Here is a 25,217-nt window from a genome sequence, read left to right as displayed (position 1 = left end):
TACTCTGGGACTTAAAAAAATGAATCTGTTAAAATCAGGAATACCTAAATTTCCAAGTAAAGATCCAAGAAGACTAAAGCCTAAAGTCTATTTCATAAAGGAGCTTCTAAAATGAATTTGGTTACTTTGCAGGATTCTCAATATTATTATTCTCCATTTGCCAACTTCATAGTCTCCACATCTCTAACCAGTGCCTTGCACATTGTCTATATTCAATAAATATTAAAGAAATGAACAAAATTGACTGTATAGACCATGTTTGTTAGTCCATTTAGTATTGCTATAAAAGAATATCTGAGGCTGGGTACATTTTTTTTTTTTAAAAGAGGTTTACTTGACTTATGGTTCTTCAGGCTGTACAAGAAGCATGGCACCAGAATCAGCTTCTATTGAGGGCCTCAGGTGACTTCCCCTCATGACAGAAGGCAAGGGCAGCCTGTGTGGGTAGAGACCACATGGCCAGAGAGGAAACAAGAGACAGGGTGAGGTGCCAGGCTTTTTTTCCGAGATGGAGTTTTGCTCTTGTTGCCCAGGCTAGAGTGCAATGGCATGCTCTTGGCTCACCGCAACCTCTGCCTCCCAGCTTCCCAGGTTCAAGCGATTCTCCTGCCTCATCCTCCCAAGTAGCTGGGATTATAGGCATGCACCACCATGCCCAGCTAATTTTGTGTTTTTAGTAGAGACAGGGTTTCTCCACGTTGGTTAGGCTGGTCTCAAACTCCCAACCTCAGGTGATCCACCCACCTCAGCCTCCCAAAGTCCTGGGATTACAGGTGTGAGCCACCATGCCAGGCTGCTCTTTTTTTTTTTTTTCAACCAGTTCTCATGAGAACTAACAGAGCAAGGACTCACTCGTTACAGTGAGAATGAGGCAAAAACCATTCATGAGGGATCCACCCATGACCCAAACACTTCCCATTAGGCCCCACCTCCAACATTAGGAATCAAATTTCAACATGAGATTTGATGGCGACAAACCATATCCAAACTATAGCACCAAGTGTCATACACCTAGACAGAAATAGACTTGGCTCAATGTCACATCTGCTGTGACAGATGTGCTGGACATCTGGTAGTGTCCACTCTATACAAATCTGTGATAATCATCAGCTGCTGAGCTCTCAAACAAGACGAAACTGTATAATAATCCCTAGAGGGTCTCTTTAACCCAGACCAGTATACCACAAAAGGAATATAGTGAGAATGACTGACTTCACATGACAGACTGAAAGCAAACTTAAGTAGACGTTTATATGATTATCACCTGAAGAATGATGAGGTTCATAAATTTGGAAAGGAGAGCTTTATTTCTTATAAAGGGCTGCAGCCTGCAGAGTGACCTTCTGACAGGTTGGGAAGCATAACTTCCAGCCAGAAGCCAGAAACAGACACTTCAAGGGAGGGAAAAAGGAAACAGAAATTTATGCTAAGCACGGTGGCCAAATATATATGTTCAATAAGTTGTAGGAGGAGTCATGAATATTTATGAGAGGAGAAGCATGCACATCCTCAACTGAGCTTCATGCCCCTTCGTGGGATCCATGTGGAAAAAATGGCGACGTTAGCATGATCCGAGGGTAGAGTTTTCGGCCCTCTGACATTAAAAGGTGAAGCAGAGAACACAAAAATCCTTACTGCACATTCTCAGTGGAATGGCTAGAATCATTCCCTAGTGGGTGGTCTCTTATGAGGCACCAATGGAGGGAAAGTGTCAGGTGGTTGGTCCATGTCAGTGGGGGAGTCTTTTGAAAGGGCTGATTTCTGTTTAGCCCTTAGGGAAGAAAGCCTCATAGTGGTTAGTGAGGGAGGGGTTATAACGAGGTATGTCTGACTCCCTGATCCATCATGGCTGAGAATTCAGTTTTCAAGGTTACTCTGGGATCCTTTTGGGCAGGAGAAGGTCAATTCAGTCAGGGGTCTTAGAATTTTATTTTCAGTTTACATGATAAATTAAGCATAATTTTGTATCATAAATGATAAATAACATACAGAAAATTTAATATACTGAGTTTCTGAATCAGGAAATTATCTCTGCCTTTCATCTTTCAAGACCTATTTTCTGTAAGTTCTTTCAGCTTTCTCTATACCAAAATGGTTCTTCTCTGAACAATAATCCATAGTAACCACTGCAGATAATATGCCTTTGCTTAGAATTGTTCTATGTCTACATTTTATATATACAGAATCTGAACCAAATGAATTCTGCAGCTCTGATACTTCTAGTCTCGATTTTTCATAACTCAGGGAGGTTCCATTTGTCTTCAGGTTATTTGGAAAAGTGAAAGTGTCAAACACCTGATACTCATTCCCCAGGGTAGTTAATTTATGCTCAACACTCTCCTCTCCCAGTTCCTGGATCTGTTTCTCTTTCTCCTGCAGTTTTTCTCTGCTTCAGCCCCGCTGCCCGTGGGTTCTATGCTGTATCTCTCCATACAGCAACTATGCCTGGACAGTTTTGCTTTGTGTTGAGGTGGTTTCATAAGAATGCTTTTGAGCAGAAGAGTATTTTTAAATTGAGTTTATGCTAAAGAGAAACCCCTCTGAGCAGAATTCCACACAGAATTCTGCAGGATATTTCCTGCATAACACCATAAACATCCTTCTGGCTGCAGCAGCTCAAGTATTTCTGTTGAACCATTTCACACCCTGAGCTAACTAACACTCAGAGAATGAAAGGTGAAAGTCTTAAAACATAAATTAAATAACTATGATTTCTTAATAACACTAATGACTAAACATTCCACATAGATCCTACCAAAGGAGTGTATTGTATGTCTCCCAGGAACAGAGTCTAATCATACCATTGTTGTGCTGGAACACCATTGAGTCCAATAGGGATGGCATCATGGCCGAGAGACTAAAGAAGAGACTTGAAGCCAGCAAGGGAGACATAGGATTTATCTAGGACTCACATACAGGGGTGGTCCAGTGGCAGTGGGCTGGATGGGAGAACCACTAATGTTTGTAAAAAGCATGCAGTTTATATAGCATTTTCACTTAGCACTCTCCACCTAGCAACATTCATTTAATCCAAACAAAGGGCTTCATCCACTGTATGGCCCACATTCCGAGGAATGGACCAGGCTTTGGAAATCCTTAATAATAAGGAGCAAATTTCCAGGTTGGCCACTTCCAGCCAGATTTCTTACCTCAGACTTCCAAACACACATTCTTTTTAGACCACAGGTCATTCTCAGGGTACCCTTAAATTATTGCTGTCAGGTGCGTCTGCCATACAACCATGAGTCCTGAAAGGATTTGCACACTGAAAACACTGCATTATTTTACAGAAATGGTTATCAAAGTAGATATTTCCAAAGAAGGAATGTAAGCATCCTTCCCCCCAACCCCCAACCAGCATTTTGTGTTAAAATGCTAATGTTGGCATCTTTTTCCTTCAAAGGGAATAGTACCAAGCCTGATTTTTTCTCCCATTATTGCCCCACAGCAAAAAAAGACAGTTGCTGACTCAGGCACTATTTCCTCTGGCTGCTACTTATAGCTACATAACTCCTGGCTTTACCAGCACCATAGGCAAAAATGACCTGCATTGTCTGAGAGAGCAGCAAGAAGAATGGCATTCATTCTGTCTCCATCTTTGTGGGTTTACATTAAGTTACTTCTAGACCGTGGTTTTTGAATGAAATAGAATGGACTCGAAGTGTCTACAAAGGAGAGGCACAGTCCGGAGTGGGAAGGGGTGAGGAGAGGACAGCAATGGAAGTGAGATGGAGGCTGAGCAAAAAAAAAAAAAAAAGAAAATGGAGAATAAAGGAGAGCTGGGATAGAAAAGATGAACATCGAGAAAGGGGAAGATGAATAGACTGGCCATTAGGCTTTCTCTTCTCCGAGTAATCCACTTTGTGCAAAACCTGCCATATACAACTTGGATACAGGCAGTGCCTCTCTCATTGCCAGCTAAACAGCCCTGGGAGGCCCACACTGGGCTTTAAGTGCCTATCACCTCACACTTGGTATCTCAAAATCTGCAACCACAATCACAGTCAGGAGGATTAGACTTCACTCTCTACATCCTCCCAAATCTCTGTCTAGTGACCACTCACCCACACAATAAGATTACTTATTTTCTAACAGGAAAACTTTACTAAAAGAGGTTATCTTAAATAATTTACTTACAATGACAGTCATTACTATATTCTTGATATAAACTAATGACATTTGTTCAAAGGAATTCTCTTAAATTATTCTATGATCGTCTAGAAGAGATCCTAAATTTCACATGATTTATTATGTGAGCTATCCATGGTCTTACTCTTTAATGACAATCTTCTCTGTAAGGAAAAAAATGAAATTAATCATCCTAATGATACTGATGTGTTTCATGAGAAAACTACAGGCAGAGCCTAATAAACTATGGCAGATCTGAATCTCAGGCAAAAACTATGTATTGTATTTCTATGTATTGTATGCAGATTGAATGGATTTTTTACTTCTTAGTTTATTATTAGGGTGTCTTGAAAAACACCCCTGAAGTATACAAATGTAGATACAGACATATGTTAGATATCTGACCTTATTTTAACTGCAGTTTGCATAAGGCATGAAAAACTAAGGGTAGATAATGAAGTTATTTTTAAATGTAAAAGTTTTAAACATATGGCTGAAATATGTTGTTTTAGTTAACCCCAACCTACTAAAAATTGGCTTATTGAGAAATCAAATGAAATATTTTTGTAATTATAATTACACCAAATCAAATTATTTCTAGAAAAGAAATTTATAAAACAATACTTTCTAGGTTTGGGATTTCTATGTAAAAACCAATTTCTTTCTTGGCTGCTAAAAAATAGTTATGTGAGATCACAACAGTAAGAATAACATTTTACCTAGTTATTTTTATTATTATTGGCAGTAACATTCTTTTGTAAAGTAGGTGGCAAGAACACTACAAAACGAACTGAAACACTTCACAAATTGTCGTGCCCAGATGGTTTATGTCCCCAGAATAGTAATAGCTCTTTACAAGGAGATGGCAAGCATTTTGGCAGAAGTCTTTTTGGTTTCTCTTCAGTATGGATATTAAACTACTTTATAGACAGAATTGAAGATATATAATTTTTCTCCACATCAGATGATATATTATAAGGTGGTGAAGATATATAAATGTTGCATAACTATATCGAACTTTGGAGTTACACATAAATTATATAAAGTCATCTGCTCAGTTAGTAACTAGAAATAATCCAGTTTAGCAATACATAAAACATAACGGAAGTAAAACATAAATTGACGGTGGAGGTATAGTTCAGCAGGATTAAAACCTGCATCATATGATTCTAAACTTGAATATTACAATCATCTTTTTAAATTTTGGAGTCTCCCATTTTTCAAAATTTTGAAGTCTCCATTTTTGCCAGAATGCTTTATTTACTGTATTTGTTTTAGGTCTGTCCAAGTAATATAAATTCCCTGGAGAGACCTAGATCAATTAGAGTAGATAAATACTATTTTAACACAGCTACTTATATTTTTATATATTTTATTTAGCTTTAAAAGAATATTTCATAACTATTAGGACCTGGCAGACACTGGTTTGGGAGTTAGAAAATAAAAGTTCTGATTTAAGTCCCACCATTAATAAGCTGCGTAACCTGGGACAAATGACATATTTATTTTGAAAGTAGGAAGCACATAAGTTCTAAACAAAGAAATCGCCCATTTTTCTTTGATTCAGTTTGTTTTCTACTAAATGAGAGGAATAGACTAATCTCTGTTTTTTAAATCTTTGCCATTTATTGGTTTTGATTTACTTATCTTTGTCTAATTCTCTTAAAATAACTTACTCAACCTTTCAGAAGTCCAGAGGTCAAGGTAAACTAGGTCTTGTCTGCCTGAAAGCCTGTATTATAGACTAACACTGTTCCACATCAACAACAAAATACTATCACATTAAGTACTATATATATTCTTGTCTGTGAATAAACCATAAGAGCTGCACTTTATATTCAGTTCACTAATCAATTGGTTAGTAATTTTTTTCCCTGTAAATCACTTCTAGGGTCAGATAAGGCAAAAAAAAATAGCAATTATTCTAATAGATCATAACAATAGCATTGGAAACTGGGAGGAGAAAATGAGAGAATTGTCTCACCAGGTTGTAGGGAGAGACGGGGGAATGAGGAGGGGGAATTTCTTTTAGGCTTTAAAAACAACATAGAATTTAAGGACATTATTGAACCAAAAAATCTCAAGACATTACCTTAGTTATGGTATTTCTTGCATAAATACACAATGGCATCAGAGTGTGAAGTTGTGGATGCTGGGTGTCTCTCGGGGATGGGAAACACTAAATTTCATTCATCTTTCTCAGGTTCTGAACAAAGAAAAAATAATCAGAGGACTAAGACAGATATCACCTTTTTATCTCACAGAAGTTTGTGGAGAGTATAGCTTTGTGTGAAAGCCCAAAAGCCCGTTAACCAAACAGATCTAACCACAGAGGCCCAAGCAGTCACACAGAGCTGCCCTCCAAAGGAAGAAACTACATAATGATTTACTTATAAAAGGCCAGTTTCTTCGGGTACAAAGCATTTATAAGGTTGCCTTTACAGTTAAGACTTCTGTGTGAAATGCCACAGGGAAAATGAAATACTTCATTGTGAGCTATCGTACATATTTGTTTGACTGGAGAAAAGCAGGTGCCCAAGGGAGTTTAACTGTAAGACTTCATGGGTTAGGATTACTTTAAATAAAGCTCCTCCATCTGCACTTTGAGGGTCACCAAAGCCATATGGTTTACCACTCCCAGTCACCTCAAGTATAAACATCTTTTGGCTGTGATAAACACCTCCTCAAGTCCAGAATGTAATACATGTGTCCTCTTCTACAGGAAACAGAGATATATAATGCCCAGAAGCAAAAACCTCATCTAGTACTAGAACATTTATGATAAGTAATGAATTAGTAAAGTCTTAGAAATGATACTGAATATTATCAGTATTAACTTTCTGATCTTGTAAAGTCTCCTGAGAAGGTAATCTGTTAATCATAATGCTACAGATTTACCTCCCTCTTTTTCTTTCAGTTAGATATTACCAGATGATATTATATCTTTATTTATTATTTGTATATTCTAACAAATTTTTCCTTATAATTCTTTTGTCCACGTTATTTGATATTGGTCATGTTATTGCTATTACTTTAGTATTTCTTTCCACTCAAAATTTCCACTTCATTTTCTTACAATCTTTTTTTTTCCCCCATGATCTCTCACTTCCATTTCATGTTCTTTTGGATTATTTTTTTCCTGTCTTCTTTAGGATTGCTTATCTAATTGAATTCCACTTTTAATGTGTTTTTCTTGTCTTCCAAAGAATCATTCTTCTTCCAGTTTTCTATTGCCCACTACTCTACTTATTTCCAATATTTTTTAAAATTCCTTCAGATTTGAAGTTTGCTAACATGCACTTTGTTACTTTTTCTTCCTAGCTATGGTTTCTTAGTTCTCTTCTTAATTTTATTTTGTCCAAATGCATAACCATAATCATCTTGAAAAGGCCTCTCTCTTTGAAGTCTTCTCTTGTTAGGAAAGTTTCATTGTCTTACTTCTTTTGAAAGGAGCAAGGTCTCCTCTATGTAACCAAATATTTAAATGCTGGTTTTTATGAAAATAGAAAGCTGTAAGCCAAAACTGCAGATTCTATGAGGTTACTACCCCGTATCTAGTGACATGTATTTTCATAAATTAGGACAATTAAGTCTTCTGTTATAAATTTTTAGAATAAAGAGGTGAAATCTCCTTTGTAAGTGTAAATGGAAAATTCATGATTTATTTCTGTATTTTAATAGAATAAGTACAGATTTCAAATGTAATTTAGAACAATTTTTCATATTACTAAAAAATATTAATATTGAATGACATCTGACAGTTTTTTAGGTATCTCGTAATTAACCTTATGAGATTTTTAATGAGTTTTATTCTTATAATTAATATAACATAATTTATTTTTAGGTAGCATTTGGATAGAAGATCTACTTAGAGTTAAAAAAATACTTTTTCTAGTATCAGTATGATTTCATTATAATATGGGTTATATTGCTCACATATGAATATAATTCCTGTATCTTAACTAATTTATAATTATATATAATACGTTTGAACTGATCATATTTGTCAGTGTAGAATTCATGTCTTCTACTTTCTTGGTTGTTTATTTCTCCAGTAAATGATAGCTAGTGACCAGGGAGATTTTCTTTAGAGAGCTTTTCTCAAATGCAGTATTTCTGGAGAATAGGAAGGCTTTTAGTAACTGTTTCTGTCCATTCACACAACTTCATGGACAATAACATCAAGTGTGGCACTCTGTTTGAAAGACGGTGATTGTCGTAATGATCACATATGTTAAAATATACCTATATATGATATCTAAACATATACATATTAAGGAAAGTGCTAAAACAGTAAAATGAAAAGGATGAAACTGAATTGATGGAAAAAGACATACTAGATAAGTGCAAATAAGTAGAAATTAAAGTCATTATACGCTATGAGACAAAGTTGTCTTTAAAGGGAAGAAACTACAGTAAGACAAACAAGGGCCATTTAAGGAAGTACAGGGTTCAATTCACTCCAAAGATCTGATCATAAGTGTTATCTACACATCAAACAATACCGCATTGGAATTCATGGAACAAAAATGACAGAAACCACAATAAATAAAAACACATTAAATAGACATTAATTTGCCTCTCAACTTGGAACAGTCAAGTAGAAAAAAAATATGTACAGACATAGAAGGTCTACATAAGATAAGAAATAAGATCAATATAATTGAGGCATAATGAACTCTACTGCTTTAAAATAAAGAATAAGTTTCTTTTTAATGTTCTTAGAAAAGTCATTTTAAAAACAACCTCTATTAGGATAAAAATAAATCACAATAAATTCCAAGAAACAGAAATGGTACGAACTACATTATCAGAGCATAGGGTAATAAAACTAAACATAAATTTAAAACTTAGAAGGAAAATCTATCATTTGAAAATTTTAAACACTTTCTTTTAAATAGTTCTTGCATCAGTGAGGACTTTGAAACCAAAATTCATTTTAAGAATTTTCTGGTTATTCTTGTTTGCTTATTTTTCCACATGAAGTCTCAAATAGATTTCTCTAGTTATATGAATTTTGTGATTATTTTTCAAAGGCTGCATTTAATTTATTAATTTAGGGAAAATTAATATCTTTATGATATAGCATTCCTATCTAATAATAGGATATAACTTTCCATCCATTTATATTTATTTTTGGTTTATTCAAAGCTTTTTAAAAAATGCTTACATTGTATTTAGAAACATTTCTTCCATTGTACTTTTTCTCTTTGAAATAGACTAGTTTTACAGCAGTTTTAGATTCACAGCAAAATTAAGCCAAAAATATAGTTTCCCCTTTCTCTACACACGCAGAGCCTCCCCCCACTATCAATATCTTGCACCAGAGTAGCACATATGTATTACTGTAAAAATAATCTATTTAGAAGAGAAAAAATACAATGGAAGAAAATTAATTTAGGAAAAAAATTAATTTTTTCCCTAAATTAACAAATTAAACGCAGTTAAAATATACCTGTATTGTATGTAGGTATATTTTAACATATGTGCTATATTATATGTATTAGAATCAAAGTCCTCTTTGATTCAAGAGCTATTTTAAAGACAGTGTTTAGGTATTGTATATAGTTACAACTGATGAACCCAAATTGATATATCATAATCACCCAAAGTCCATAGTTTACATTATAATTCAATCTTGGTATTGTACATTCTATGGGTTTGCACAAATGTATAATGACATGTGTCCACTATTACAGTGTCATGCAAAGTATTTTCACTGCCCTGGCAATCACTGATCTTTTTATTGTCTCTATAGTTTTGTCTTTTCCATAATGTCATATAGTTGGAATCATACTGTATGTCCATTTTAGATTGCTTCTTTCAATTAGTAATATGTATTTAAAGTTTCTCCATGTCTTTTCATGGCTTGATAGCTCATTTCCTTTAATGCTGAGTAATATTCCATTGTCTGGATGTACCACAGGTTATTTATCCATTCACCTACTGAAGGACATCTTGGTTGCTTCCAGGTTTGGGCAATTATGAATAAAGCTGCTGTATACATCCGTGTGCAGGATTTTGTGTGGACATAAGTTTTCAACTCCTTTGGTTAAATCCTAAGGTATGCAATTGCTAGATCATATGGTAAGAGTATGTTTGGTTTTTAAGAAACTGCTAAACTGTCTTCCAAGTTGCTGTACCATTTTGCTTGCCCACCAGCAATGAATGTGAGCTTCTATTGCTCCATATCCTTATCAGCATTTAATGTTGTTAGTGTTCTGGACTTCGACCATTCTAATGAGGGTGTAGTGCTATCTTATTGTTTTAATTTGCATTTCACTAATGACATATGATGTGGGGCATCTTCTTCTCATATGCTTATTTGCCATCCATGTGTCTTTGGTGAAGTGTCTGTTCAGGTCTTTGGCCCATTTTTTATTCAGATTGTTCATTTTCTTATTGTTGAGCTTTAATAATTTTTTGCATGTTTGGGGTAACAGTCCTTTATCAGACATGTCTTTTGCAAATATTTTTTCTTAGTATGTGGCTTGCCTTCCTATTCTCTTGATAGTATCTTTCACAGGGCAAAATTTTTCATTTTAATGATATCAGTTTGTCAATTCTTTTTTTTCATGGATCGTGCCTTTGGTGTTATATCTAAAAAGTCATCACCTGAGTTCTGGTTCCAAAATGGCAGTGAAGAAGCAAGCTGGCACAATTCCTCCTCACCATCACTCCTAGAAAACCAAAAACAAATATATAGCACTGAGAATATCACCAGAAATATTCCAGAACTCAAATATGAAGATGGGACAGTTCCAAGAAAAACAGAAAACTAAAAAGTTATCAACAAATTTAGTCAACTACGTTTTCTCCAATATTATCTTCTAGTAGTTTTTTAGTTCTGCATTTTACATTTAGATTTGTGATCCATTTTGAATTATTTTTTGTGAAAGGCATAAGGTCTAGGTTCATTTTTTTTTTTGCATTTGGATGTCTAGTTATTCCAGCAATACATGTGGAAAAGACTATCTTTTCTTCATTTTATTACCTTGCTTCTTTATTACAGATCAGTTGGCTGTAATTATGTGGGCCTTCTTCCACACTCACTATCCTATTCCATTGATCCATTTATCTATTCTTTTGTCAGTACCACACTGTATTGATTACTGCAGCTTTATAGTAATTCTTAAAGTTGGGTTAGTGTCAGTCCTCCAACTTTGTTCTTCTTCAACATTGTGTTGGCTCTTTTGGGTTTTTTTCCTTTCCAAATAAACTTCAAAATCAACTTATCAATACCCACAAAATAACTGCTGGGATTTTGACAGAAATTAAATTAAACCTTTAGTTCAAGTTGGAAAGAACTAGTGTCTTTGATATATTGAACACTCCTATCCAAAGACATGGACTATCTCTGCATTTATTTAGTTGTTCTTTGATCTCCACCTCATTCCATATAGAAAATAAATTCCAAATAGATAAAATATTTAAACTTATAACATTAAACCACCAAAATACTAAAAATACAAGAGGAAAAGGTGATACAGATGCATGTGTGTATGTTTATATTTTATATCCTTTTTCCTACCCCTTACTGCCCATCCCTCTAGATGCCTTTCTAAGCATTATACAGTATCCAGAAGCCAAAGAAGAATTAGATAATCACCTAACAATTTTAACATTTTTAATTAAATCTTTTAAAATCTGTAGCACAAAGCACCATAAAGTCAAAAAACATATATTTTTAAAAGACCACACATCAAAAAATCAAGTGGCTAATATTTTGTCTTAAAAGATGCTATAGATTGAAAAAAATAAAAGGAAAAAATGGGCTGTTTTTAAATAAGCAGTTGCAGGAAAGAAAATAAAAAATAATTCTTAAGTATAAGAAAAATATATTCCACTTTTCTCATAGTAAGACAAATGCAAATTAAAATTATAATATACTCTCATCTTTGTCCCTGTCAGATTGGAAAAATCAAAAATATGATAACATATTATATTGGTGAGGATAAATAGGCACTCTGTTACATTGCTGTCAGGAGAATAAGTTCATACAAACTCCATAGAAAGTAGTTTTGCAGTAACTATCATAAATAAACATTCTGTACAAAGCCAAGTCTACCTTTAAAAATTAATTTTATAAATATATCCACATATATTTGAAAGTATGTGTGTAAAAATGTATTACTTGCAACTTTATTCAATATTAGCTAAAGATTGGAAACAACCCAAATACTCACATTCAGGGAATTGGTTAAATAAATCATGGCACATAACATGCAATGGAAACCCATGTAGCCAGTAATAGGTACGAGTCAAATCTATAAAAATTAAGATAAATGAACTCTAATATACATATTAAGTAAAAAATGCTGGTGTAAAACAGTTTGTATAATAAGATTCCGTTTGAATATGTATTTTAAAATAGAATATGTATACATACACTCATGTTCTAGCATGTACCTATTGCATACCTGGAAATATATATGGGAGATAAGTAGCAGTGGTTGCCTCTAGGAAGGGGAATTGGGCCTAGGGAAACAAGGTAAAAAGGAGATATTATACTGCATTTTCTTTTAGATATTTGCATTTATATCATTTACATATATTTTCTATCAAAAAGCTATTTAATAATAAAAACTATATATATACATCAGAATATTTTATTTCCCTTTTGAGAAAAGTTACTATATTTGTTATCCCTAAACTTTTATTTGCAAAAAATAAATGTTAGTATTTTCCTGATGCCTTGTAGGGGAACCAGAGTTTGTAGACAGAACATTCAGTTTTCATTGATTTACATGCAACCTATTCTTGCAGGTACTAAATAACTGCAGTTTAAGTTCTAAGAACCGCTGAAAACTTCACTTAATAGACTAAGGGTACAAATTTAAACTTGAGTCCTCCCTTCTTTTGATCATCCACTCTGAAAAATATGGTTATAAACCTCACAGCAATGAGAACCTCCTTGAAATTTGAGGTCTCTGTCCCTCACAAAATAATTATGCCTGCAATTTTCTTATTGTAGTTCATATACACCAAAGCTGTAATTAACCGTACCATAGCTTGCTGACCTTAATGAGTTAATGCAGTCTCCAAATAAAATTCATGGCCAAGTGGCAGCTTAGGCTCTGGAATGTTTTGGCTCAGTAATATCTGTGAAATCTGAGCTCATATTAAATATGCCTTAAAACAATACATTTGGGATTTGGCGTCTGGCATCAGATCAGGTCTGACTCTGCTGTATGGGGTTGACGGTTTTGCCTCAGGCCTTCATAATATGGTTAGCACTACAGGACTATAGAATCAGCAAGAATTTCATTATTGCTTCAGTGAAGAAAAACACTTCAGTTTCTATTGAGTTTATGGCACCCTGACTTCTTTCTGATCATTTTTCTTGAAATAGGAGACTCCTGCACCTACAGCTATCTTCTTCCGCCCCCACCTCCATCTAGTAATTTCTTTACAGCCTAGTTTTCCTCTCCTTCTTACTCACATAAATGACATTTGTCCAACCGTGGACTGTCTTTATGTGTTCAAGTAAGCCAACCATGCACGGCTAGTGAAGTGAGCAGGACATAGTTCCAGTTGTCTCAAATCTTAGAAGAGGTTAAAGCCCAGTCAAGACAGTAATAACTATTTGATTGGTCATTAAGGTTGGTCACTGCAAACTATCCTGACTAACTTGGCCAGGAATCACTTGTCAGACCTAGAGGGTTAGATTTTATGTCCTCTCAGAGACAATTCCTTTTCCCCTCATCCTTGTTAAATGAGCTATCCTTTGTCTTTATACGCACAGTCTCCATCTTCTGGGTGTGTCACAGACTGAATAACTCATTAGTGATATAGTGGTAATTAGCCTAATGTACTTTGATTAAGGCCATATTTGAACAACTTTTAAAACTCATGGCACAGTTCCTGTATCAGTAAAGCACAAGAATTAATAAATGATGCTTAACTAAACGCAACACAGAAACCATTTGTATTAAAATTTTTTCTTTAGAAATCACCTTTCAATTTAAAGAGAAAACAGACTTTAAATCCTCTAGCTCATGTTTCATGACAAGAATTTATTTATATTAACATCTCTTAGTCCTCTCTTTAAAATATCTGTATTCCTTTTATTTTAGGAATTTCATATGCAGAATAAATGGTAATTAAAATGTGCAGGATGACAAGATGGAGCAAACAGTGCTTGTACCACCAGGACCTGACAGCTTCAACTTCTTCACCAGAGAATCTCTTGCGGCTATTGAAAGACGCATTGCAGAAGAAAAGGCAAAGAATCCCAAACCAGACAAAAAAGATGACGACGAAAATGGCCCAAAGCCAAATAGTGACTTGGAAGCTGGAAAGAACCTTCCATTTATTTATGGAGACATTCCTCCAGAGATGGTGTCAGAGCCCCTGGAGGACCTGGACCCCTACTATATCAATAAGAAAGTGAGTGTTTTTTATCAGGCATATTTTGCTGCTAATTGCCTACTGCATTCCTTGGACTGTTGTAGCACCAACACATGCCAAATTAGCACAAAATCTTAAGTATCCTTCTGTTTAAGAAATGAAACACATTTGTGGGTGGTTTATGCATATACATGAGAAATGAATTGATTATATCATAACATATGCAACTGTCCCAAATGCACCGTGACAAATAAAAAGAGGCCAGGTGCGGTGGCTCAAGCCTGTAATCCCAGCACTTTGAGGGGCCGAGGCAGGCAGATCACGAGGTTAAGAGATTGAGACCATCCTGACCAACATGGTGAAACCCCTTCTCTGCTAAAATACAAAAAATTAGCTGGGCATGGTGGCACGCGCATGTAGTCCCAGTCACTCAGGAGGCTGAGGCAGGGGAATCCCTTGTTGAACCCTGGAGGCCGAGGTTGCAGTGAGCCGAGATGACGCCACTACACTCCAGCCTGGAGACAGAGCAAGACTGTGTCAAAAAAAAAAAAAAAAGAAAAGAAAAGAAAAGAAAGAAGGGAGGGTGGGAGGGAGGGAAGGAAGGAAGGAAGGAAGGAAAGAAAGAGGCAGCTAATTTAACAAATTGACAGATTCTCTCCACAGATTCGATTTACTATACAATTTTTTTGTACTTTCTGTACTTGGAAATACTTGGAAATCTCAAAATCATGAGTTATAAAGACTATAGAAAATATTAGTACTAATTTTTCATGCAAACAAATTTGATGCCACAAGGGTTTGCAATTTCTATGTCATGTTATAAACAACAAATCAATTAATTTCCTGAAGAAATTTTTTTACCTGTAAAATAACATTTTTACATAAACTAGAATTTTACAAGTTATTTAATATTTTGGTATTAATGTATTAATATTGGCAAGAATTAACAAAAATGTCATAACCTGAAGAACCTATAAACAATATTTGAATGCATGCTTTTTTCATATCCATGCTTGAAATGAATCTTATGTTAAGCATCCAACCGTTCATTATGACTGTCATTTCACCAAACCAAAACAAAAAGCATAAAAATTTTTTTTAAGATTATTGCATTGATTTTAAATTAAATGTATGACGTTAGGTGATTCGTAACATTTTCTTCTTTATCACCTGACACAATGCATTTGTGAATCTTAGTGGAAAGGTAGGGCACAAAGATTGTAATTAAGTAAATTTTTTTGTTGGACCTGGACCTTAAAATACCCCCTAAACTTTTAGGGACTCTGTTTCCGGCCCAGTTCTGTGTGAAGTTAGTCCTTGCCAAATGCATGCAAAAGTTTGGCATTTGTAATATGTGAATTTGAGGCAGTTTTATAAATCACTTCCGATTGACAGCTACAGTTTCAGAGGCAAGAGCATCATAAAAGGTTGACTAGCCTTAGGTTCAGATTTTTTTTTAACTTTTCAGGATATAGTCAGTTTAAGTATAACATATTTTCCCTTTCTTTTTTTTTTTTTTTTTTTTGAGACGCAGTCTCACTCTGTCGCCCAGGCTGGAGTGCAGTGGTGCCATCTTGGCTCACTGCAAGCCCCACCTCTCGGGTTCATGCCATTTCCTGCCTCAGTCTCCCCAGTAGCTGGGACTACAGGCGCCTGCCACCACGCCCGGCTAATTTTTTGTAATTTTAGTAGAGACGGGGTTTCACCATGTTAGCCAGGATGGTCTCGATCTCCTGACCTCGTGATCCACTGGCCTCGGCCTCCCAAAGTGCTAGGATTACAGGCGTGAGCCACTGCGCCCGGCCCGTATTTTCCCTTTTTTTTTTTTTTTTAACATTATACAACTTTAATGTTACACCATCTACAAATCTAAATTACATTTAAAATTATCAGTTGACAGTGGTACTAGGATTTACATTAGGAATCACTACATATTTTCCCTTTTTAAAAACTGATCTATTCATTTTACAGTAGAGGAAGGGATGGGTCATTTTCCATGTATTTCATTTTCCTCTAACTTTGCTTTTGAATACCATATTGTCAAATCTTAGTTGATAAGAGATTATTAATCTCATAACTGCCATTTAAGTTATGAGAAAAGTTGCACTTTATTATTTAATCAGCTCTTTGGAAATTAATGTATCTGAAAAGCCAAAGCCCAAACTAAGCAAACTACGAGGACTTTATTTGTATAAGAAAAGTAAAAATGCAGATAATCCAATTGCCTAAACATTTTAATTCATTTAAAATGACTTCAGTATTGAAGTGAAGACTGATGTGTTCCAGGCAGAAATTCATTCACAGCATAGAGTATGCTACTGTATTTATAGCCATTGGATACTTCCAGTTTATTCAGAGGCTGCTCTTGGGATATGTCAGTGGGCTCCATCCTCAACAGGCCTTTTGCTACCCCCAGACACCGGGTCCCCACCTCTTTGGTAGCAATCACCATCTAAAAATTATTAAAGCCACCCAGCATCTATCCCTTAATCAAACAGGGAAGAAATTTAGTCTCTCTGCTCCTATGCTGGGTCCTTATTTGTAAAATAATAAATGAATGTTTTGAGAAAGACCAAACTAATGCATGTTGACAAAGGTAGACATTCTTCATCTGGAAACCAGAACATCCAATCAGTCTTTTTTTTTTTTTTAATTAAAGAGCTTTCAGACTGATAAAAGTGATTGTCTCGAGGGGATGTCCCTAAACAAAATGGTCCATAATTGGTTTATAATGAATTATATATAGCAAAGGATATAAAGACAGATGTAAAACAAAATTGTGCAAACATTTTCACAATACTCAAAAGAAATATCTTAAAACTGAGGGTGAAAGGCCAACTCTGATGAAGTGACAGCCAGATTCTTGTGTCGAGGAAACCCTTATAAACTTTGTTAGGCTCACATCTAAACTTGCTCTTAACATCTTCAGTTCTTATCTTCAAATGCACATGGTATGAGGAAAGAAAAGCATTTTGGCATTTTGGAGCAAATCACAGTGTGCAAGTAGAACAACCTGATAAGGGAAATATTGTTATCAGGAAAGAGTTTTCCCCAAGGTAAGGTATACTCATGGCTTTTACATTGAACTGACACCAAGCAAATCTTCAAATGTAAGTCATTCAACAGCAATGCACATGAAGCTTTTTGCAGGGCTGAAATCCTTAAAAACTAACATGGTGTGCTTAGAACACATGATTGAGTTATGTGTTTGAAACTTCCTTCTTCTGCATTTTTATGTCTTAAGACTTTTATAAGTTGCCTGTACACTTTTTTCTGCCTTTAATTTTCTTTTCTAATTGGATTATTTCGGTATTGAAAAATATTCTTAAACTGAATTAATTTGCTCTGACTAAAGTTGGAATGCCTAGCAAAATCTGAACCTTTTAAAAATAATGAATATTTCTTTCAATATTCGATGACTAATTTTATTTTAGTGACTAGGTTATCTGAGATTGGCTGGGTGATCTTCATTAAAACAATGCGGTACACATACACAGTACTCTTGACACAGCTAAATGGTCGAACAGTGGAAATGTCACCAGGGAAAATGTTTATTAGGATGAGATTTTCCACTAATGCTGGTGTTGGGGGTGTGGATTAGATTTGCCTGAGTGAAATGGAATATGCAGTTAGACTAGTGATTTCCCTAAAGTTGGACTCTAGTACAATAGTTAATGTGTCATTTGCGTCAGTATACAAAGACTGGTTTCTTTCTCAACTATATGGAATAGACAAAACAAGCCAATTGTAAAAATATTTGCAGAATCCATTCCTTATGTTATATTTTACGTTAAAGTGCAGTAGTGTACATGCAAGGAATTTATGTGAATAGAAAAAACACAACCACCACACTGAAGCTCTCTGTAATCTTTTACAAAGGCAATGTCAGTGAGCTTATTAAAATGTCACTGCTGAGAGTATATTTTCCAATGGCATATGCCCACATATTTTTATCCTCTTTGTCCCAGTTTAAGATGTGCAAATTATGTAATGTTCAAATATTCTACTAAAATTGTTAAAGCAGTTTAATCCATGTTCAGTAATATTGTAGTAGTAACTAAAGAAATAGTAGCAACCATCTCATGAACATTCCTGATGCATAGAAGCATTAGAAGGTTTTTAGATCCTCAGATGTTTTAAGCCTTCAGAGTTCCAGGTTAAAAACTCAGGGGAAAAAAATGCTATCATAATATGGTGACAGTATTTTTCATATCGTGTTAGCTCTGACTCATTGGTCTTTAGAACATGATTCCAGATTGGTTTCCCTTTGTTTGTTTATTTACTTTAGCTGTGTAGCAAGGCACATTTTAGCTTGTGAACACACCTTTTTTTCCCTCACGGGACTTTTTTTCACAGTTTCCTTTCATAGCTTGGGCTGATTTTGTACCATTTAGCCCTACATTCAAATTCTTTACCCACTCTTTATTACAGAAAATGTCTTCCTTCTCATGTTCTTGTTAAAATTACGGATGAATCATTATTACCATGGAAGAAAATATCATTTTAACAATGTGACAGTTTACTGGAAATAGAATGAGATATTTTAGATCTGTAGTAAAAATGGATGTTTGTTAATTATGGAGTGCAGAAATGCATTCATTTTTAAAAAGTCCTATGGATCATTTAAAAGTAACTTATTCTCTCTTGCTATCAACTGTCCTGAAAAGATGCACACTCTCTTTTTCTTGGGCTCCATGAGAAGTCATATATGAATTTGTGATTTCAAATTCATGTTTGGTCTATCACTGCCACAGGAGTTTTTAGTTGTTAAATTGGGTGGAGAGAGTTTGTTTTGTTTTTAATTGGGATTATGGAGTTTTTCTTGCAAAAGTAATTAATGGGAAATCAGAAAAGAGGATGATTATTAAAAGCTTATAATTTCACGAATTGTCATATGGGCAGTCCCCAGTGTGTAGCTGTTCTTTGCTTATCATCAGCTCCTGTAAAACTACAAGTCACCCAGACTCTCCCTTACATCCACGACCCTGTAGTTGACTTCCCAATCTTTCTCTTCCCTATGCACTATTTCTTCCTTGTGCTTCTTTTTCCTTTGTCACCTCCCTGTCTCTGTCTCAGAAACAGTCCCAAGATGGTGATGTTGATCAATAAAATGATGCTTGGCATTTTTAGAGTATCTGCCATATCCATAGGAGATCCTTCAACTGAAAGTTTCCAAAACCCAACAGAAACGACTTTTGGGGAAAAATAAAGGAAATGTGTCTAGTGAATCTGGTTTTAATATCAAAATACCCAGTACCTCAAACAATGTCATGAGGGTACTCCTTTTCCATGGTCAGCTCTGCTGTCACCCATGCTGGCTTCATTTGCAGGCTGGCTCTTCCACAAGATGGCAGAAATAGCCACCAGTGGTGCTAAACTAACATCCTACAGCCTTGTAACTACTATCTTCTGCTCACTAAAACAAGAAAGAAGAAAGAAAAAAGGCCCAGGTTTTCTTCAAAAGCTCTAGCAGTTGTCCTAGAATTGAGTCTAATTAGGTCACATGGCCTCCTCTGAACCACTCACTTTGGCTAGTGGTATGTGATGGTCTCCTTGGTATGGGATGGTCTCTGTCATATACTAACCTGTGTTGCCAAGGGGTGGGTCAGCTCCACCAAGCCACATGGGAAGACAGTGGGACAAAGATTTACTCCAAAAGGAAGAGAAGAGGAACTGTTAGAAAAGGTGTCCTAAGCAGGCAAAAAAAAAAAAAAAAAAAAAAAAAAAAAAAGCTATGTACTCTACATGCTATATATAATATCAGTATAATTACTGTTCTTTTTTAATCCACAGATTCTTTCAAGATAGCTCTTGTCTTTATTTAAAAATAATAAAACTGAGTTTAAATAACTTGCCTAAGATCACAAAACTATTAAGTAGCAGAGTTTTAAAACTAGACCAGTGAGTTTCCATGGCCCATTGCCATGTTAGTTTGGATTTGCAGTCATAGCACTAATCACAGCAGTGGGAATAAAAAGAGAAGTCAGTGATGGAATCTAAATAAGCCTATAGCTGTCCTTCCTGTTTCCTACTCATACCATTTTGCAAGATGTGATTCTGGTCTCCCAGGCTGGCAGTATTCCCCGAACCCTTACTGGTCATTTCAACACTTGGCCATTTCCTGCCTTTGTAAAACCTTATTTATTTATTATTATTATTCATTTTATTTATCAACATCACCATCTTGAGACTGTTTCTGAGACAGAGACAAGGAGGTGACAAAGGAAAAACTAAAATCTTAGACACTCAGTGATCTAGATTAGCTTCTAAAATAATTAGAAATTTTTTTCCCACTAAATTCCAGTAGGGTGATAAGCACCTATTTTCAAAGAGGATCAATTCAGGAAATTTAAATTGTGTGCCTCTATAAGGAAATGGCATTTAAATTGGGATCTGAAGGTTAAAAAGGAGGAGGGAGAGGAGAATCTTCCAAGGAAAGAGAACAGCATAGAATAAGACATATAATCAAGCTGAACTGTAATAGGTAAGGAGAGAATAAGGTGAGGTTGGGGAGGTAGACCTGGGGCTAGATAAAGGGGATCTTTCAGTACATCTTAAAGAGTTTGAAGGTTATCTTCAAAGCAAAATGAATTCCCAACAAGTACTTGGGTACAGGAGTAACATGGTCCACTTTACATTGTTAAAAATCACTCAACTTCTCTATGGAGAAATTTAGGAGTTTTATACTTGATCTAGCATTTTGACAATGGAGATGGAGAATAATGGATAGAGTCAGAATTGGTTTTGGAGGTGTTTAGGTGTCAGACAGAAGGAAGCTGATGGCCTCATTTTCTTAGATAGGAAGTTTGAGAAGAAAGATATTGAACCTGAAAATTCCAATACTAAAATTGGCCATGCTTTGGAGAAACAGAAATGTTCTTATATGTGTATATTTAAGAGTTAGAATACACAGACGCATTTTAAATATTTTAATCCTTATATTTTTATTGACACTTTAGAATTCACTAAGGGCATTGACATGTTTTATTTCACTTTATCCTCAAAATAATCCTGAGATTGGTATTAGTATAATCTTCTCCATTGAGATGGAGAAATTGAGGGGAATAGTTTGCTCATAGTTCTCACACAGCAAGCTTGTAATCAAGCTGGGCTCAAAAGTGTTCTTTCCAGTCAAAGAAAAATTAACTGACCATATAATAGTGTAGCAGACCCATGGTATGTACATTCTGATGATATAGGGCTGAAAAATGTTTCAGCTCCAGATTTTATTCTTTTTCCTTGTTGTTATAGTTTCTTCTCTCTGCTGGAGAAGAGGTTGAGGGCTCTGCAGCCTTGGCTGACAAAAGCCTACCTAGGCACTTTCTAGGGAGGCACCTTCTGCAGAGTTATCTCCTCCACTGGCCCCAACCCTCCACCCAGCTAAAGCATAGGAACAAGCAATTTTACAGACTGTTCTCTAGGTACAAATTCTTCTCTTTTGTGTGAGCGTATGGCAACAATGTTTAAAAACTGACTGTGAGGCATGGAGTCCACAGACATGTTTTGTTAAACTAACAAAATTATTTATAATTTTGAATTATTTTCTGGCATTTATAAATCAGAAAATCTTTCACACACACATAAAATTATACATCTAAGGATTCCTCTTGAAATATCAGTTCAGGCATCGCTGACTTCTATGTCTAAAACTGGCAGGTACCTATTGTCACTTAGCCTCTGTGGGCATTTTAGTTTGTAATCTGTGGCTTAAGGACCACATCTGTCATTAAGTGAAGGCTATATATTAAAGCTTGGTGGGTGGCCCACGGGTAGGCAAGTGACACAGATTGTTGTTTAGTCTGGTTATCAGTGGTTGAAAGGAAAAAATTGAATGAGACTAGGAGATGAAAAAATATTAAATATGGCATACTCTCTTCAGAGTCAGGTAGAAAGCCTGCAAGAAAACTTTTCATCCCCCAGTGAGCCAGAAAAGGAAGAAAATCTTGGCTTGAACTCACAGGCTATGACAAATGAGAAGGGAAATAGGTGAGACCATTTAAAGTCCTTGGGAAAAAAAATTATATACCATGGAATTGGCCCAGCATAAGAAATGTCCCCAGAGATATGTATTATACTAATGGAATCTCCTGACCATCTATGCTGCTCTTCACACCCAAAACTTTGAAGCATCTCTCCTCTTGCAACATGGCTCTAATTCTCCCCCTTCATGCTGGAACCTCTTTCCAAGCCAGCAGCTTAGAGCTATGAAAAACTTAATAGCACTTCTGAGTAGGAGCTAGAGCCAGATAATTTTCCTGGTCTGACTTCCAGGCTATTTCAAGGAGAGAACTCTGCCATTTTCAGAGTAACACTTTCTTACACATAGTGATAAAGTTTCTCAGTGCCATTCATTCAGAATTGTACTTCATTAACAGTTTGATAGACCTGTGGGTCTAGAAATATATGTGTATCTGTGAGAATATGTGTTCACATTTCCAAACAATTGACTTCTAAATGCATTTCTGGAGCACAGCTCATGTACAAGTTGGAAATTGCCTGTTTCAAACTTTGAAGCTAAAGGATAAATTTAACCAACCAGTAGTACATTCTACATTTTGTGTATTGTTCATCATCATAGCTCACCTTCCTGTGTTATTTCTTGTTTTTGCCAGTAGATTTACTTTAAGAGTAGGAAAGTGCAATAAATTTGGAGTCAGTCCTGTTATCTGGCAATGTTTCAATAATGTTTAGATGAAACACAAAGTTAGAGCTTATGTTTAAACTATGTACTTTGAAGAATATGGCCCCTAGATTGAAATAAATGTTAAGGTAATGGCTATATTTAAATGAGAAAAAGAAACTGGAAAACCATGGCTTGTTAAATTCAGTGTCCATCCTGGGAAAAAATTGTAAACAAATCACTTTCTATAAGCCCAGAAACAAGAAAAGATTACTAGATAATAACAAATATAGTTTCATAAATAGCAATTTCTACCAAATCAATATAACATAATTATTTTCTTAGTAACTATTCAGTTAGATCAAGGGGCAAGATTTCAATCCACATGTACAACATAATCATTGATAATTTGGCCAATGGTTTGTGATTTTTTATAACCATTAGGTAACAAACATATTAACAGCCCTGCTATGACAGAATCATCTGGATTACTTATTTAAAGTATAAAAACTAGGTATCAAAATCTGACCGACTAAATTGGAATCACATCACCTCTGTAAGCTAAGTACATTTATTCTGTTTTCAAGTGAGGTAACTGAGTCACAGAAAGTTAAGAAACCTGTTCCGGATCACACTGCTAGAAGGCAGCAAAGTTAGCTTTTGAATCAGAAATCTAATTTCAGAGTTTGCACTCTTAACATAAGATAAAACAAATCATACTTATATTTTCATAATGTTGCTTCCGCTTCCCAGATTATTAAACTGTTAATTACCAGGGTTATTATGAATTTTTCTATATAACTTCCTTCTTGCTTTTTCTTTAAAACCAGAAATGATTTTCACATGGCAAGGACTGCTGAAGAAGGTATGAGCTTGCTGAACAATGGATGGTTTAAGTTTAGGTCTGTGCTGCCCAATACAGCAGAGATTAATTAGCCTTGTGTAGCTATTGAGTATTTGAAATATGTAAGTGTAACTCCAGATTTCAAAGATCTAAGACTTGGTATAAAAATATACATATCTCAAAAATTGTTTATATAAATTTCATTCCCAAATGATAATAATTCAGATATGTTGGTTTAAAGAAAACACTGTTAAAATTAATTTCACCTGCTTTGTTTTTCTTTTAATGTGGCTCTCAGGAAATTTAAAATCATAACTGTAGCTCAGATTTGTAGCTTACATTATATTTCTGTTGGAAAGTGCTGGTCAAGGTAAACCTTCATCAATTCTTCTATATTCTATTAAAACAAATAGTTGAGCATCTCCTAGTTTATAAATGTCTTGGTGTCATAACCTATGTATCTTTGTTTTCTCTTTAGAATGTAGCACAGGGCATTGCAAATATTGTACTAAACAGTTAATACATGTATTTTGAATTGCCATCAATTGAAATTAACAATTGGACCTAAACTAGGTCCCTGCTCATTTCCGGATGTCTGCAATGCTCATACATAATTACCAACTTATTGTATATATGCTCAATAAACTTGGTACCTGTATATGAAGATATAAGTGACAAGCTAGAACAACCCTATTGTATGAATGTTACATTCCTGCAAATAAGTCTGTAAAGTGATTTTTCATATATAAAATCTAGTTGTTACCTCAGTTACAATGCCATGCTTCAACATTTGTTTTGAAGCAGAAAATTATCCACATGTTAAAATAATGTTATTAATTTCAAACAGTTCTATTTCTTTGTAGAACTTCAATTAAAGCATTTGTTTTGGCACTATAACAAATGAACTGAAGGACAAATATTAAGAATAGTCATAGATGTGCCTGAATTGTACTAAACCACAAAGTCTTGCTGCTTGTAACTGGAGCCAGTCATGTCAATGTTCCTATGAGCCTTGGGTGGTAAAAAGGGGTTTGTTTTGGGCTAGATACTACTGTATAAACCTTTTCTCCTCCACCACCAACTTTGAACTGTTTCTTTTTTATTCGAATGACTTAATGCAATAAAAGTTAACCTGATAAGTTGTATTAATGAAATCTTTGTTGAACTAATTAGATTTAAAGGATGCTAAGATACTTCACTATGATAAGCTAACCAATACATTCTTTTAAAAAGTTTTTAAAAAGTCACCCAATTTAATAGTTCATAAATCTTGAT

At 35.1% G+C, this 25,217-nt stretch overlaps 1 protein-coding gene across 1 annotated transcript in view; it reads left to right on the top strand.

Annotated features, from left to right (window-relative positions):
* The window catches only part of SCN1A (sodium voltage-gated channel alpha subunit 1), a 137,137-nt gene that overhangs the window by 37,606 nt on the left and 74,314 nt on the right, over positions 1-25,217 (top strand). The window contains exon 2 of the mRNA XM_063694961.1: positions 14,205-14,517. Coding sequence (XP_063551031.1) covers positions 14,254-14,517 — 264 coding nt within the window. The 5' untranslated portion in view covers positions 14,205-14,253. The remainder of the gene's footprint in view (positions 1-14,204; positions 14,518-25,217) is intronic.

This window comes from Gorilla gorilla, chromosome 11 (genome assembly GCF_029281585.2).
Source record: "Gorilla gorilla gorilla isolate KB3781 chromosome 11, NHGRI_mGorGor1-v2.1_pri, whole genome shotgun sequence".
Classification (NCBI taxonomy): Eukaryota; Metazoa; Chordata; class Mammalia; order Primates; family Hominidae; genus Gorilla; species Gorilla gorilla.
This window is presented reverse-complemented; position numbering and strand designations above follow the sequence as displayed.